This window comes from Marmota flaviventris, chromosome 5, assembly GCF_047511675.1.
Source record: "Marmota flaviventris isolate mMarFla1 chromosome 5, mMarFla1.hap1, whole genome shotgun sequence".
NCBI classification, from domain to species: domain Eukaryota; kingdom Metazoa; phylum Chordata; class Mammalia; order Rodentia; family Sciuridae; genus Marmota; species Marmota flaviventris.
Window position 1 is genome coordinate 86258749 of NC_092502.1, and position 13899 is coordinate 86272647.

Consider the following 13899-nt stretch of genomic DNA (forward strand, 5'->3'; position numbering starts at 1 on the left):
GAAATATAAAATTACATAATTTCAAAAATTCAGATGATTAATGGATGAGATTTAATGCCCATGAGAGCTAGTGCTCTTCCTGTTTTGGGGAAAGGGAAAAACTGTTTTAAATACTCTTCTCTCAGACTTTAATCCTGTTGCCTTGTTGGATTTTTTATTCTTCCAAACAACTATTTTAATTATATTTTATCAGATTCCTTATTTGTTCTTCGTGGAAGAACTGGTTTGCTAATATAAATGGAGTAGTGGGCAATGTTCATCTGTCATTTAGTTCAAGATATTAAATCAATAACACATCCTGGGGGAATGCAGGGATTAGTGCTGTTCATAAAGACTGAAATGAAATAGCAGTAGCAGCTCCATTTAGCTCATCAGTTTCAACAATGCAAAATCTGAATGAATCATGGTAGATAACAGTAACCTACTGTGAACTCAATCAATTGTAGCCCAAATTGCAACTGCTATATAGGTATGGTATCTCCTCTAGAGCAAATTAACATAATTTGGTTTATATGGTATGTGATTATTGACCAGGTTCTTTTCTATACCCATTAGGAAGAATATTCAGAATCAACTGCTTTCAACCAGGACAGCAAATATATATAAAAGTTTGGTTATTCTTAGAATCTGCATTATTTCTCTCATTTTCTGTCATAATATTGTGTGAAGGAACAAAAACCATCTGGGTATTTAAATGAATACAGTTCTCTCAGTCGATAATATATTAACCCACTATATTGATGATAGTATTCCTCACTCTCCCTCAGCTCAAATGCTAATGGGCTTTCCTTGTGATAAGCTGACAGAAGGGTAAAGAGTTCAAGCTTATTTCACATATGAATTAGTTTGGTTCATAAGTGCATGCCAAAAGTGGATTGCTGCTGAACTTAAACTCCATTCTGGAGTACCCTGAAGGATCACAGTGAGGGAAAAACCCTTCAAAAGTTAAGTTTGCACAGCAAAGCATGTCATCCACTGTGTCTGGAGAAGGGAAGTGGTTAGAGGTATACTCAGATCCACTGGCAATGGCAAATGCCTCAGATGTTTAATCAGGAGTTTGAAAGGAACAACACTGAAAGACTGTGGAGAAACATTGAGATGGAACTGCAGGACTAGCAACAAGTATGAGGGTTTATCCCATGAGAGAGAATCCCAGGGAGAAAACCAATAAACAAGAAAATTAACAGGATGTATCTAACTCTCACTCTCCTCGTTTCACTCTTTCTTTTCTGAGAGAACTTACCTAATTCATGACAACAAGGATATTCATCTTACATCCTGCTTTTAGGGGAGCTGACCTCTTACTTCCCACCATCAATGAAGACAAAAAGAAAGAAAGAAAAAAAAAATAAAAACAAAACAAAACAAAACAAATGTAGTCCTCTTGGACTAAAATTTTGTTTGAAAAATTTCTCTGAGAATTTGAAGTATACACCCGTCATAAGAGTTTAAAACTTGGATGTATATTATCTGTAAACATGGGGTGAAAAATAAAACCAATAAACTTCAAGCATTACCTTTATATAATCCAAGTTCTCATTTTTCTTATGTGCCTTGGTCCTTTCAAGTGTATTCTCAGTCAAGATCTGACCTTTTTCTACATTAAAAGCTTAATGATTATGAGTTAATTATCTACAATAACAATACATGAAGAAATAGCAATCATATATGAGAATCAACAGAATAAGCAATATAATTAGACAAAACAGGATATTATATATTTGAATTATGATGCAAAATACAGACTAGTGACACTTAAATATTTAAATTAATTAGAGATAATATTAACAAGCAAATAATATAATACTATAAATAAATAAGGAAGATATAAAATACATAACCCCTCCCCAAAAAGATGATTTCAAGATATCCCTATATCTATCTGTATATAAAAATCACTAGTAGACATGTATATAAAATTTCAGTGGATATATGATCATGAATTTACATGAGCCTATAGCCATACTACCCTAAATGTGCCCAATCAAGAAAATAAGAGTCAGAATATGCAACATAATACTGAAGAAGAACAAAGTCAGATTACTAACACTATCTAACTTCAAAAATTACTGTAAAGCTACAGTAATCAAGACCCTTTAGAAAAATAAGAGATATATAGTTCAACAGAATTGTGTGCAGAACCCCTTAAATAGACCCAAATTATGATAGTAAACTAATTTTGGGCAAAGAAGCCAAGCAATCTAATAAAGAAAGAATAATCTTTCTGATAACAGAGCTGTAATGATAAGATAGCCACATGCTAAACAAATTAATGACCTTTCAAAATAAATTTAAAATGGATCGTTGAAGAAAATATAAAATCAAAAATTAAACTTCTAGAAAATAATATAGAAGAAAATCTAGAAGACGTTAGTATGTCAAGAAGTTTTTGGACAGAAAACCAAAAGCATGAAATAGTAAAGAAAAATTCCTAAGTTTGAGTTCATTAAAATTAAAAATTTCTGCTCTACTAAAGTCACAGTAAAGAAAAAGAAAAGGCAACTCACCTGCTGGAAAAAAAAATATTCGCAAAACACTTACCCGATAAAAGACTTACATTCAAAATATACAAAGAATCCTTAAAACTCAACAATGAGGAAACAAACAGTTCAATTAAAAAAAATGGGTAATTGAGGCTGGGATTATGGCTCAGTGGTAGAACACTTGCCTAGCAGGTGGGAGGCACTAGTTTCAATCCTCAGCACCACATAAAAATAAAGGTCCATTGACAACTAAAAAATATTTTTTTTTAAAAATGGGCAAAATATCTGAACTGATGCCTTATTACTAAGATGTAGAGATGGCAAGTAAGCATATGAAAATGCTCAAAATTTAATGGCATCAGGGAATTTCAAATTAAAACAACAATGAGGTGCCACTCCATGGCTATTAGAATAGCTAAAACCCCAAACACTGAAACCAAATGCTGGTGAGGATGTGGAGCAACAGGCATGCTTATCCATTGCTAGTGGAATGCAAACCAATAGAGACACTGTGGAAGAAAATTTGCAACATCTTAACAAAGGTGAATGATGTCTTCCTAGGCTATCCAGCAATAATGCTTCTTAGTAGTTACCAGAAATTTATTATACCAAACTTGCTCATAATTGCCAAGCTTGGAAACAAGCAGTAAGTGAATGAATAAAGAAATTGTAGTTCATTCATATAATGGAATCTTAGTTACCTAGTGACAAAAAGAGATGAACTTCAAGCCATGAAAAGATAAGAGGGAATCTTAAATATATATTACAGTGAAAGAAGCCAATCAAATGTTATACTCTGTGTAATTCCAATTATGTAATATTCCAGAAAAGGAAAATACAGAGAGCAGAAAGATGCATGTTGCCCTGGTCTTGGGAAGGGGAAGTGAGGATGGAGAAATGAATAGGGGAGAAGTGATAGGGCAGTGAAATTATTCTGTATGATTTTATAACAAAGAACACATAATTTTGTACATTTATAAAACTTTATAAAACTGTACAAAACCCTAATGTAAATTATGACCACAGTAAGTAACAATGTCATCGATCACAAGACATGTACCCTAATGTACAGTAAGTAACAATGTCATCAATTACAACAAATGTACCCAATGCAATATGTTAATAAGAGACCTTGTGGGCAGAGGCAGGGAGTCTCTAGTTCCTGCTCCATTTTTCTGAAAACCTGAAACTACATAAAAGTGAAGTCTATTAATACAAAATAAATTAATTGAAAATGTTAATGTTAATGAATAATTTAATATCAGATAAAATATAGCCAAAAAGAAAATACATAATCATAAAATACATCTTTAAAGTTGCACAGAATGCAGCACAATGATATAAAACTTTAAAAATATTAAAAGAGAGGATTTAAGAGACAAAGAAGCTAAAATGAGAAAATCTTATTTAAGTATCTTACTTATGCATAAGCAAAGACAGTAAAGATATATTGGATCAATTATAATACTTGAAAACATATTAGCTAAGATATTTTCATAATTCATTAAATATATGAATCTTAAAATTCAACTCGCACAAAATCTTGAAGTAGGGTACATATTTTTTGAAGAACGTGTAACTATTGGGATGAAAGAATGAAGGAGTTGTTACCATTCCATGTCTTCCAAAAGCACTGCAGCAAAGTTGTTATGGTTTGGATGTGAGGTGTCCCCCCAAAACTCATGTGTAAAACAATGCAAGAATGTTCAGAGGAGAAATGATTGGGTTGTGAGAGTCCTAACCCAATCAGTGAAGTATCACCTGATTGGGATTAAGTGAGTGGTAATTGAAGTGGTAGGATGTGGCTGGAGGAGGTGGGAATTGGGGTGTGGCTTTGGTGTATATATTTGTATCTGGAGAGTGGAGGCTCTGCTTCCTGATCACCCTGATGTTAGTGACTTCCCTCTGCCACCCTGTCCCGCCTTGATGTTCAGCCTCACCTGGAGCACTGAGAAATGGAGCAGGCCTTCTATGAACTAAGACCTCTGAAACCCTGAGCCCTCAAATTAACTGCTCTTCCTTCAGTGTTGTTCTGGTCAGATCCTTTATTTAGTCACAGCAGTGAAAAAGCTGACTAAAACAAAAGTCAACAAAATGTAAACCAAAATGAAACAAATCACATTTCAAACAGACTGTGAAGGGATACATTTCATGAGGAATAAAACCAGTAGCCGACCAAACACCCAAGGTTCCTTATTTATCAAACCATCTATATGACTGGGAGGGCCAGAGAGTCGCATTACTAGCCTAGGCAAATAGTAGGATCTCACTTTAAAAATAAGCTGGGGGTGTGGCTCAGCGGTAGAGTGCTTGACTAGCACATTCAAGGCCCTGGGTTCGATCCTCAGCACCATATTAAAAAATAAATAAACAAACAGGGGAATGTACAAGGCCCTGGGTTCAATCCTCAGCACCACAAAAATAAATAAATAAAATTTTAAAAAAGCAGACAGAGATATGAATTTATTAATCAATAAATTATTTTACCAGGTATATTGATTTAGTGTAAATATGAAAGTCATGTTGAAATACATATGCTTTTACAGTGCACATCTGTAATCTCGGTGATTTGGGAGGCTGAGGCAGGAAGTTTGCAAGTTCAAGTTCAGCCTCAGCAACTCCATGGGAGCCTCTCTCAATATGAGGGGATGTAGCTCAGTGGTAAAGTGTTCCTGGGTTCAAACTTCAGAACCAAAATATACACACATACATACACATAGAGAGCTCCCAAAATTTAAAGTATGCTTCCATTAATTATATGTAAAGTTTTATGAATTTATCTTCATAGAATAAAGTAAATTACCATTTAATATTTTTCAAAGCTTTAACTATGTTTAGTTTACTTTATTTCTCCAAAATCAATTCACCCTGCATTCTCAAATGAATTTATCTACTGAGTGTGTTTCACATTTCAGATATTTAGCATGCTTCACATTTTCAAAATAAATGTAAATATTCATCTAATCAAGTAAGTGAAGATGATATGTATGAACTAAATATATTAAAGAAAAGATTAGATTGCAAATTATTAGAAGACTTTAACTCTTTTTTGAGAAAAAATGTCTTGATTGATATTCAAAACATGAAGGAGCTAAAATCAAAAGTATGCAAGGTATTTTCATTTTCAAAAGCCAAGGATTCAAAGCACAGAAAAGAAAATGAATACATTAAACTTTACCCAGCCTCAGCAAAATAGCAATAATATATTAAAAATTAGAGTAAAAATAAAGTGTAAAAAAATATCCTCAAAGTTTATAGAAGCTATCATGTAACAGAAATCCTGCTTGAAGTTTTAAAAATTGTGACTTGATTATTGGCACACATTGATTTTTAGCAAATTACCTTTTGATGAATTTGTCATTTGGCAACCTAACTTTCTGAGGACTGATATTTTTCCTCTGTTGAAAGTTGACCTAAAATCATATTGTCCCTATTTCTAAATTAGAGAATGTGCCATCAACACATTGTACTCCTTCCCACAAATGAAACTCTTTTCAGAGTGTTTCATTTGGCTAAACATTTTACAACCCCCACTCCGCCCATGTGCTCAGTGAAATCCCAGTTACCATCAGCCAAATGTCAGCTCCAGAAAACACTCTTTTAATCTCAAGATAGACAACACTGAGCTGTAGTTATACATTAGTTTGAATATTGGATCAATGACTGTGATAAATTGGATTTTTTTCCAACAAATATTTATCATCCTCCCCCAACACAGAGTATTTCCCTGCTCTATTAATGTTGGTCTTGGTGCTATGAATTGTTTAGGCTAATGGAATGTGGTCACTTCTGAGCCAAAGTCTGAAGAAGCATTCATCTGTTTTCATTTGCTGCTTAGCTCTTGCTCCTCTGTCATTTACTATGCGAAGAATATACGAGATAGCCAGAGAAATGAGAAATGCTTCCAGAAGAACTGCATCTAATCTTCACTTTATAGTCAAAGTCAAAAGAGTCAGAGTCAAAATATAATCAAAGTCAAACTAAGACCCTTAGTTTAGGGGTGGGCTGTTAACAGCATTATTATGGACACAATTAACAACTGCAATAAACACATGACTAATGGAAATAGCATAAATCATATATTATAGCCCATTGTTTAAAGAAAAAATGATTCATTCAGTTCATTTTTGTTTTGTTTTAACTTTTAGTACCTATCTTATAAAATAATATTTTTGCAAAAAATCACAGTTTTTTATAAGAAACTAATCTATACAGAGGATTCCAAAGAAGACATATTTTTAAATTCCATAAAATATACTACTCACCTAGACATACACCTGAAAACTTCTTACTTTTTTTTCTTTTAGTTTCAGATGGACACAACACTTTTATTTATTTTTATGTGTTACTGAGGATCAAACTCAGCACCCTACATGTGCTAGGTAAGCTTTCCACCACTGAGCCACAACCCCAACCCCAAGTTATTAGTATTTCACAGATGTATGTATGTAGATAAGTGAAAATGTTAAAATAATTTTGTAAATAATTGGATTGCATTATATAAATTATTTTAAGATAAATATTGTATTTTATTTGAATTGAGCAAAATGAGATTTTAAAAGGAAACTGAAGGAATTGATTAACTCATAAAACATTGTCATCTAAAAATAAAACTGTCTTAGTTTGGAAGAGATATCAAAATTAAGAAGATGAAGTCATATTTGTATATTACACATTTCAAATATGGGTAATATATATTGACTTTCTTTTATGAAATATCAGATAATTGACACTCTCATACTGTCAGGAAAACTTTCTTCATCCTGATTTTTATTAGCTTTAAATTGTCAAGGTTTATTGAATTTATACTCTATTTTGTAACCATCTTTCCCATGGTTGTTGAGACTTAAATAAATTCGGTACTCACCAGTAGTCTTTTTTCTAAGAGTTCATTCCTGAATTTTTAATTTAAACTCATATCTCATCTGAATTGTCTTAAAAACAAGAGTCTTGAGTTCATTATTAAAAAGTTCTTTCATGATTAAGAATGTGTATCAATAGTGTGTGAAATTGAAGGAAATAATGATTCAAAGTGATTTTATTGTAATTATTATTGGCTATATTTTCATTTAGGTATATCCCAATTATCATTGAATATTTCTATTTAAAAATTGTAGGTCAAGTCTGGTGTAGTGCTACATGTCTATAGTCCCAGCTATTCAGGAAGCTATTCATCTGAGTTCAGGAACTGAGACCATCCTGGATAACATAGGGAGAATCCATCTCAGAAAACAAACAAACAAACAAAAATCACAAAGAAACAAAAAAGAACAATTAAATACATACAAAAATAAAAAATAAAAAACTAAGGCCCAATGAACATTTCCCCTTTTATAGGTCTCCAGATAATTTCTGCTTGAAAAAAAAATCCTTGGTTTTCACTTGAATTGCAGTAATTTATACAGAATATATCAATAATATTATTGATATATAATATCTTAAATCAATATGTATTAGAATTCAATTTTGATTTTGGGTATGTAAATTCAGTTCTTCCTTTATTTAAGATTTTTTTATATTATTACATTGAAAAACAATATGGAGATATGATTTTTTCATTTGATGAGTTCCTAAAATTTTTTTGATGATATAAGAAACTGTCAAGTTTAAAATTATAGGTATAAATTGAAGTTATAAAACTAATATCAGAGAGAAGATATTTATATCAAAAAACATAAGGCGATTCTATGAATTTTTCTGAAGTGATCCAATGCTTACACTGGGTTATACCCCATGATCTGAGTTTTCATGTCATTACTCCACGATAAAGATTTTTTCTTTGTTTTTTTGTTTGTTTGTTTGTTTTAATAGGCTTTGAAATTCTAACTTAAAACAAAATAGAATAAAATTTATAGTCAAACTGGTTGAGGGTCAAAATTCAGCTCAAGATTTTATTTAATAACCTTGGGAAAGTTTTATAGTTGGAGATTCAGTTTTCCTACCTGAAAGTTGAGGATAGTAAGAGCTATTCCACAGAGTTAAGCAAATAACAAATATCCAATAAAATACATTATGTTCATAATTTCCTTTTTCTTAATGACTGAATAATTATATATATATATATATATATATATATATATATATATATATATATACACACACATATATATACCATATATATACACACACATATATATACCATTTATACACACACACACATATGTACATAGATAGATAGATAGATAGATAGACAGACATACACACACAATGGAATTTTATTTAGTCATTAAAAAAAAAGGAAACTATGTCATTTGCAGGAAAATGGATAGAACTTCAGACCATCACGCTAAGAGAACCAACTCAGAAGGTCAAGAGTCATATGTTTTCAATCATATGTGGATTCTAGAGAGGAAAAGGGAAGAAAAGGTGGAGGGTGTGAGATTCTCATAAAAATTAAAGAGAGATCAGTGAAGTAAAGGGACCACAGGGTGGAAGGTAGGGAGGGAGGGAGAAGTGCTGGGGAACAATATTGGCCAAATTATATTATTATATTGTGTGAATATATAAATATGTATCAATAAATCCCATCATAATGTACGATTATAATACACTGATTTTTAAAAATGTGACCAAAAAATAAGGAGGTGTAGGAAGATGAGACTGAACACTACTACTGCAGATTTGTGCAAACTCCGACAGATTTACTTGGTGAGTAATAAAACACAATGCTATATAAATTCAGCATTGCTTCCTTTGCAAGAAAAAAAAAAAGTAAGGCTGGAAGATCTGTGTAGCAAAGGTGAAGGTGGGACAAGGGGAAACTTCACAGGGAATTACACAGTGGAATAACACTAGCAGGACAGGATGCCTTCTCTCAATGTGACAGGGTATAGATGAGAAATCAGGCTCCAATTTTTTTACTGCCCACAACTTCCAAGCCACACCCTTTCCTTTTTCCTTTATGCCCCAATGTGAACAAACTTGATAAGAAGACCTAGTATTCTTTCCTCCTTTGGCATCGCCAGAGGTTCAATCCATGGAAACCCTGGGCTGTGTATAGGACCTCTCATCCCTGACCCACACAACCACAGCAAAGTGTACAACCAGCCTTCTTTCTCTGCTCTCTCAAATGCTGCTTTCCCTAGGGACCTGCTATATGAACAATAAGCCTATACACAAGCTGGTGATGTCACAGGCACAACAGAACCAAATATTGAGTAGGGTCAAGCAGCCTCTCAGGTGATCATAACACAGGAAAAGGAGAGTTAATTACCACTGTTGATGTGGCAGCCCCGTGGATCTCTGCAAACAGTGAAAAAATAAAGGCTAAGACATCATACTTACACACTCTACTTTGCAACACAAGAATTTAAGATAGCCTAGTATATATCCCTGGTTACCGTTCTGTCTCTCATTATAGTCATTACTATCATTACTTTATAATTTTAGTAACTACCAATGGAATGCCAAAAAAAATCCATGTAAAGTTAATTTTTACATAGAAGAAGGATGGAGGGAGGGGCAGAGAGGGAAAGAAGGGGGGGGGGGGAGAGAGAGAGAGAGAGAGAAACAATGAAAGAGAGGAACTCTCACCAGAAAAAAAATTATCATAGAAGAGAAGAAAATTTAGACTGAAATACATTTTCATAAATTTTATAAAATCAAGAAATCAGTTGTCTGTAGAATAAGGAGTAAAACCTGAGATGTAATTGCTCAGGTTTGAAGTAGTGTACAATAGATGGAGATGGAATTTAAGTTGACAGAGCTCAGTAAAAAAGTAAAGCCTGGCATGGTGGTGCATGCCTGTAATCCCAGCAGTTTAGGAGGGGGAGGCAGGAGGATCATAGATTTGAAACCAGCCTCAGCGATGTAGTGAAAGCAACTTAGAATAAACCTGTTTCAAAATAAAGTCTGAAAGAAGGGCACGGGTTGAAAAAAGGGCTAAGTGCCCCTGGGCTTAATTCCCAGTACCAAAAGAAATAAAGAAAAGATAGAACAAGTACAAATAGAAACATCAGAGAAATGATGTACAGTTGAAGAGGCTCAAAAGAGAATAGATACAACTGAAAAGCAACATAGAACAGAAGAAGGATGGGGCTTTAGAAGGTATATAAAGAAAAATGGAAGTGCAAAAACAATAAAAATGGTAAAAAAGTTAAGGAATGTAAGTGAAAAAGACATCTATCATATGCATATTGTGTCCTTAAAACAGAAGAATCAGAATACAGGGAAAATATGTAAAGTACATTTTTATAGTAAGAAAGTTCTTTATAGATCGAAAGAATGGCATGTAACAAAAAAGATTGATACAGTTAATAACCTTAAAACATACCTTACTAAAATTATTGAATTTCTATATACAAAGATCAACTAACCAAAAGAGAAAAAATGTCAGTACAACCTTTTATTCTAGAATCATCTTAAATGCTAGTAAACAACATCTACAAAATCCTAATGGACAAAAAACATGGCCCCCAAATTTGGTCATTCTCAAATGTGGGTAACAAATTATGCAAAGACTTGGTTAATCTATTTTTCATGCATCCCTTTTGAAAAGGAGTTTGCTATCCACCACAAGTGACATTTATGTAAATCACAAAACAACAACAAAAGACTGATAGTGATCATTGAATCTATTTTATTTTTGGTTTTATATTAAGGAAAACAAGATTGGGATTACAGAATTGTGAATGTTGCAAATGTTGAAGATATGGACACCTTCTTATTAACTAATTTAAAAATGAAATGAGAAACAAGTGGAGGTTGGAATGGGCTGATTTTATTCTCTCTAGTGGCCGGGTTTGAAATTAATATTTAAAGTTGCTAAAGAAGAAATAAAAATATCTGTATATTAATTTAAATACATAAGGCTAAATACTCTAAAAATAAATTAGCTTTCTGAAATCAAGTGAGAAAGGGAGAGAAAGAAGGGGGAGTAATTAAAATAACCAACTACGTAATTAGTCACAGTAGGAAGTAAATAGGTAACACGTGAAGGAAAGAGACTTAGTGATTAATAGGAAGCAACGCTTCTCAAACTGTGATGAAGGACCAGATTTCCTTTCTTTCTCTCTTTTTTAAAATTTTCAATCCATCACAGACTGATACTTTTGCTAAAATTATAGCAAAATTAATTATCAAAGATGAAACTTATGGCCATAATGGTGTGAAGAAGAACTAAGATTTCCCTTCACACACATATGAAAACAAGTATAAAATTATATAAGACTATTAAAATGGACATTCAGGGCTATGGAAAGGAAGAGACAACAAACTGCAAAATATTTATCCTGAAAAAATCGATATAGTTTCAGATAAGAATGACAGGACTACCTATTCGTCCTGCCTGGATATGTTCAAGTTCCTGCAACAAATTCTGCTAATAAAAATAGTATTTTTGTCAACTGTGGGTCCAAGGCAGAAATTCTGGAGTCAGAACTGGTTAAACTTTGAAGTGCTTCCCAACTGACACATAGATTGAAAGACATAGGTTATAGATTTATAGGAAAAGATGTTCAACATCATTATTCTTTTAAAAGGTAAAAATAAATCCACAATACACTCACTAGAATGATCAAAGTAAAAAAGGCTGACAATGCAAGGTGTTGATAAAGATATGGAGAAATTAGACCCTCATACATTATTGCCTGAAAGACGCATGGTTCAACCATGTTGGAAAGTTTCTTAGAAAGTTAAGTGTACACTTTACAGGACATGGCAATTTAATCCTAGATGTGTATCCAATGGCAATCAAAATTTTCATGTGAATATTTGCAGCAGCACTATTCACAATAGCCAACAACTAAAAAAAACCCCAGTATGCATCAACTGGATAAATAAAAAGATATGGGTAAATAAAATATGACATACCCACAAAATGAAATAAGATTGAATAATTTAAAAAAATTGTACAAGGTGGATGGAGCGGAGCGGCAAGGGGTCCTGAGAAGCAATGGCCACAGAAGTCCCTGTGAACACAGCACCACCAGAGCCCAGCGCTGTCGTCAGCATTGCAACTGGCAGCTTTCTCTGGCAGTCAAACTCCCTCAAAATGCATGTCATCAGGCCCAAGTCTGCCAAGGGCCGGACACGGCCCACTCTGCACAAACCCCAGGGGAAGGAGGACAGCCCCCAGCGCACCGCTTCCCCCCAGCCACCAGCCATTCCCTGCGAGTCTCCTGGCATCCAGAAGCCAGGAGCCTGTGCGCCCATTTCTCCAGCCCAGGGGGCCTTCGAGGAGATCCCTGAACTGCTGCAGCAGGGGCCCCTCACGGCTTCCTCTTCCCTCAATAAGTACCCCATCCTGCCTTCCATCAGCAGGAGGCGCCTCCAGGAGGGGGCTGTGGACACAGTAGCCAAAAAGGCCAGCTCACTGCAACTGAGCAGCATCCGGGCCCTTTACCAAGAGGAGGCCTGCACTGTGAAGCCAAGCAAAGAAGATTCCAGAGCTTGCGCTGGTGCCCTGGAGAGGAAGTTTGCCACTGGAACCAAGAAGCAGGGCCCCTCCCACCTAGAGGAACCCTCAGACCAAGAACCCAGGCTGCTGCTCGCTGTCCGATCACCCTCAGGCCAAAGGTTCATCCGCCATTTCCGGCCAACTGATGACTTACAGACGGTGGTGGCCGTGGCTGAGCAGAGGAACAAAGCGACCTACCGAGGCTGCAGCATTGAGACCATGGAGGTGCCCCGGAGACGGTTTTCTGACCTCACCAGATCGCTGCAGGAGTGCGGGATTCCCCACAAGTCCGTGCTGGGCATCTCCCAGGAGGAGACGGAGGGGTGGCCCTGATCCGCACCACTTAGCTGGGGTCCTGGACCTCTGAGCAAGGAGCGTGCTTGGGTGCCGGGGCCTCCCAGGCAGCCTGGCTCCGAGTGCCATGTGAGCCCGGTGCAGCTGTGGTCCCTGGGTCCCATCTCCACAGCATATCATCTGCTGATGTGCTGAGAGCACAGCAAAGACTCCTTGGACCACCCTCCGTGCTCTCCACCTCTGGAGCAGCTGGCAATGTCCAAGGCTGTTCCTTAAACAGCTGCAGCCAGTGTGCCGGGTCCTCTTAAAACAGATTCTTTCTAGAGCATTTCCTCTCTGAACACAAACCCTGACTCTCTTGAAGCCGATGGTTTGCCTTTCTGTATTTGATGCAGGATTAAACACTAGAGAGGATTCTAATCTGGTAAATAACCAGGGTCTAGGAAATATCTAACTAGCATTTGTATTTCTTGCAAGTGAATCTTTAAGAAACAGGCTGCTGACCTTGTCTCTGGAAGCAGCCCCTCTGCTGGGCTTGGGGGTGGTCAGTTGCTTAGGGATTTCTATTTGTGTGATGAGGCATCAAAGGGAAGACAAGGTCTTCTGCTATTGCAAATCCCCCAAAATAGCACCATTTCTAGCCGTCCCGGAGCCAGAGGTAGGTGCTCCCACAGCCCTGGATTAGGCAGTGCTGCTATTCAATGGGAACCAACTTGGGTTTCCACT

The 13899-nt window shown here is 35.4% G+C and overlaps 1 protein-coding gene across 1 annotated transcript; it reads left to right on the plus strand.

The window, feature by feature from the left end:
* The first annotated feature begins 12375 nt into the window (after positions 1-12375).
* On the plus strand, positions 12376-13212 carry LOC114086300 (UBX domain-containing protein 10-like). The gene has a single exon (XM_027927526.2). The coding sequence runs from the start codon at positions 12376-12378 to the stop codon at positions 13210-13212; it is 837 nt and encodes a 278-aa protein (XP_027783327.2).
* The last annotated feature ends 687 nt before the right edge of the window (positions 13213-13899 follow it).

What these genes read in the sequence shown, in the direction of transcription:
- LOC114086300 (XM_027927526.2), top strand. Translation starts at nt 12,376, where the DNA reads ATGGCCACAGAAGTCCCTGTGAACACAGCACCACCAGAGCCCAGCGCT.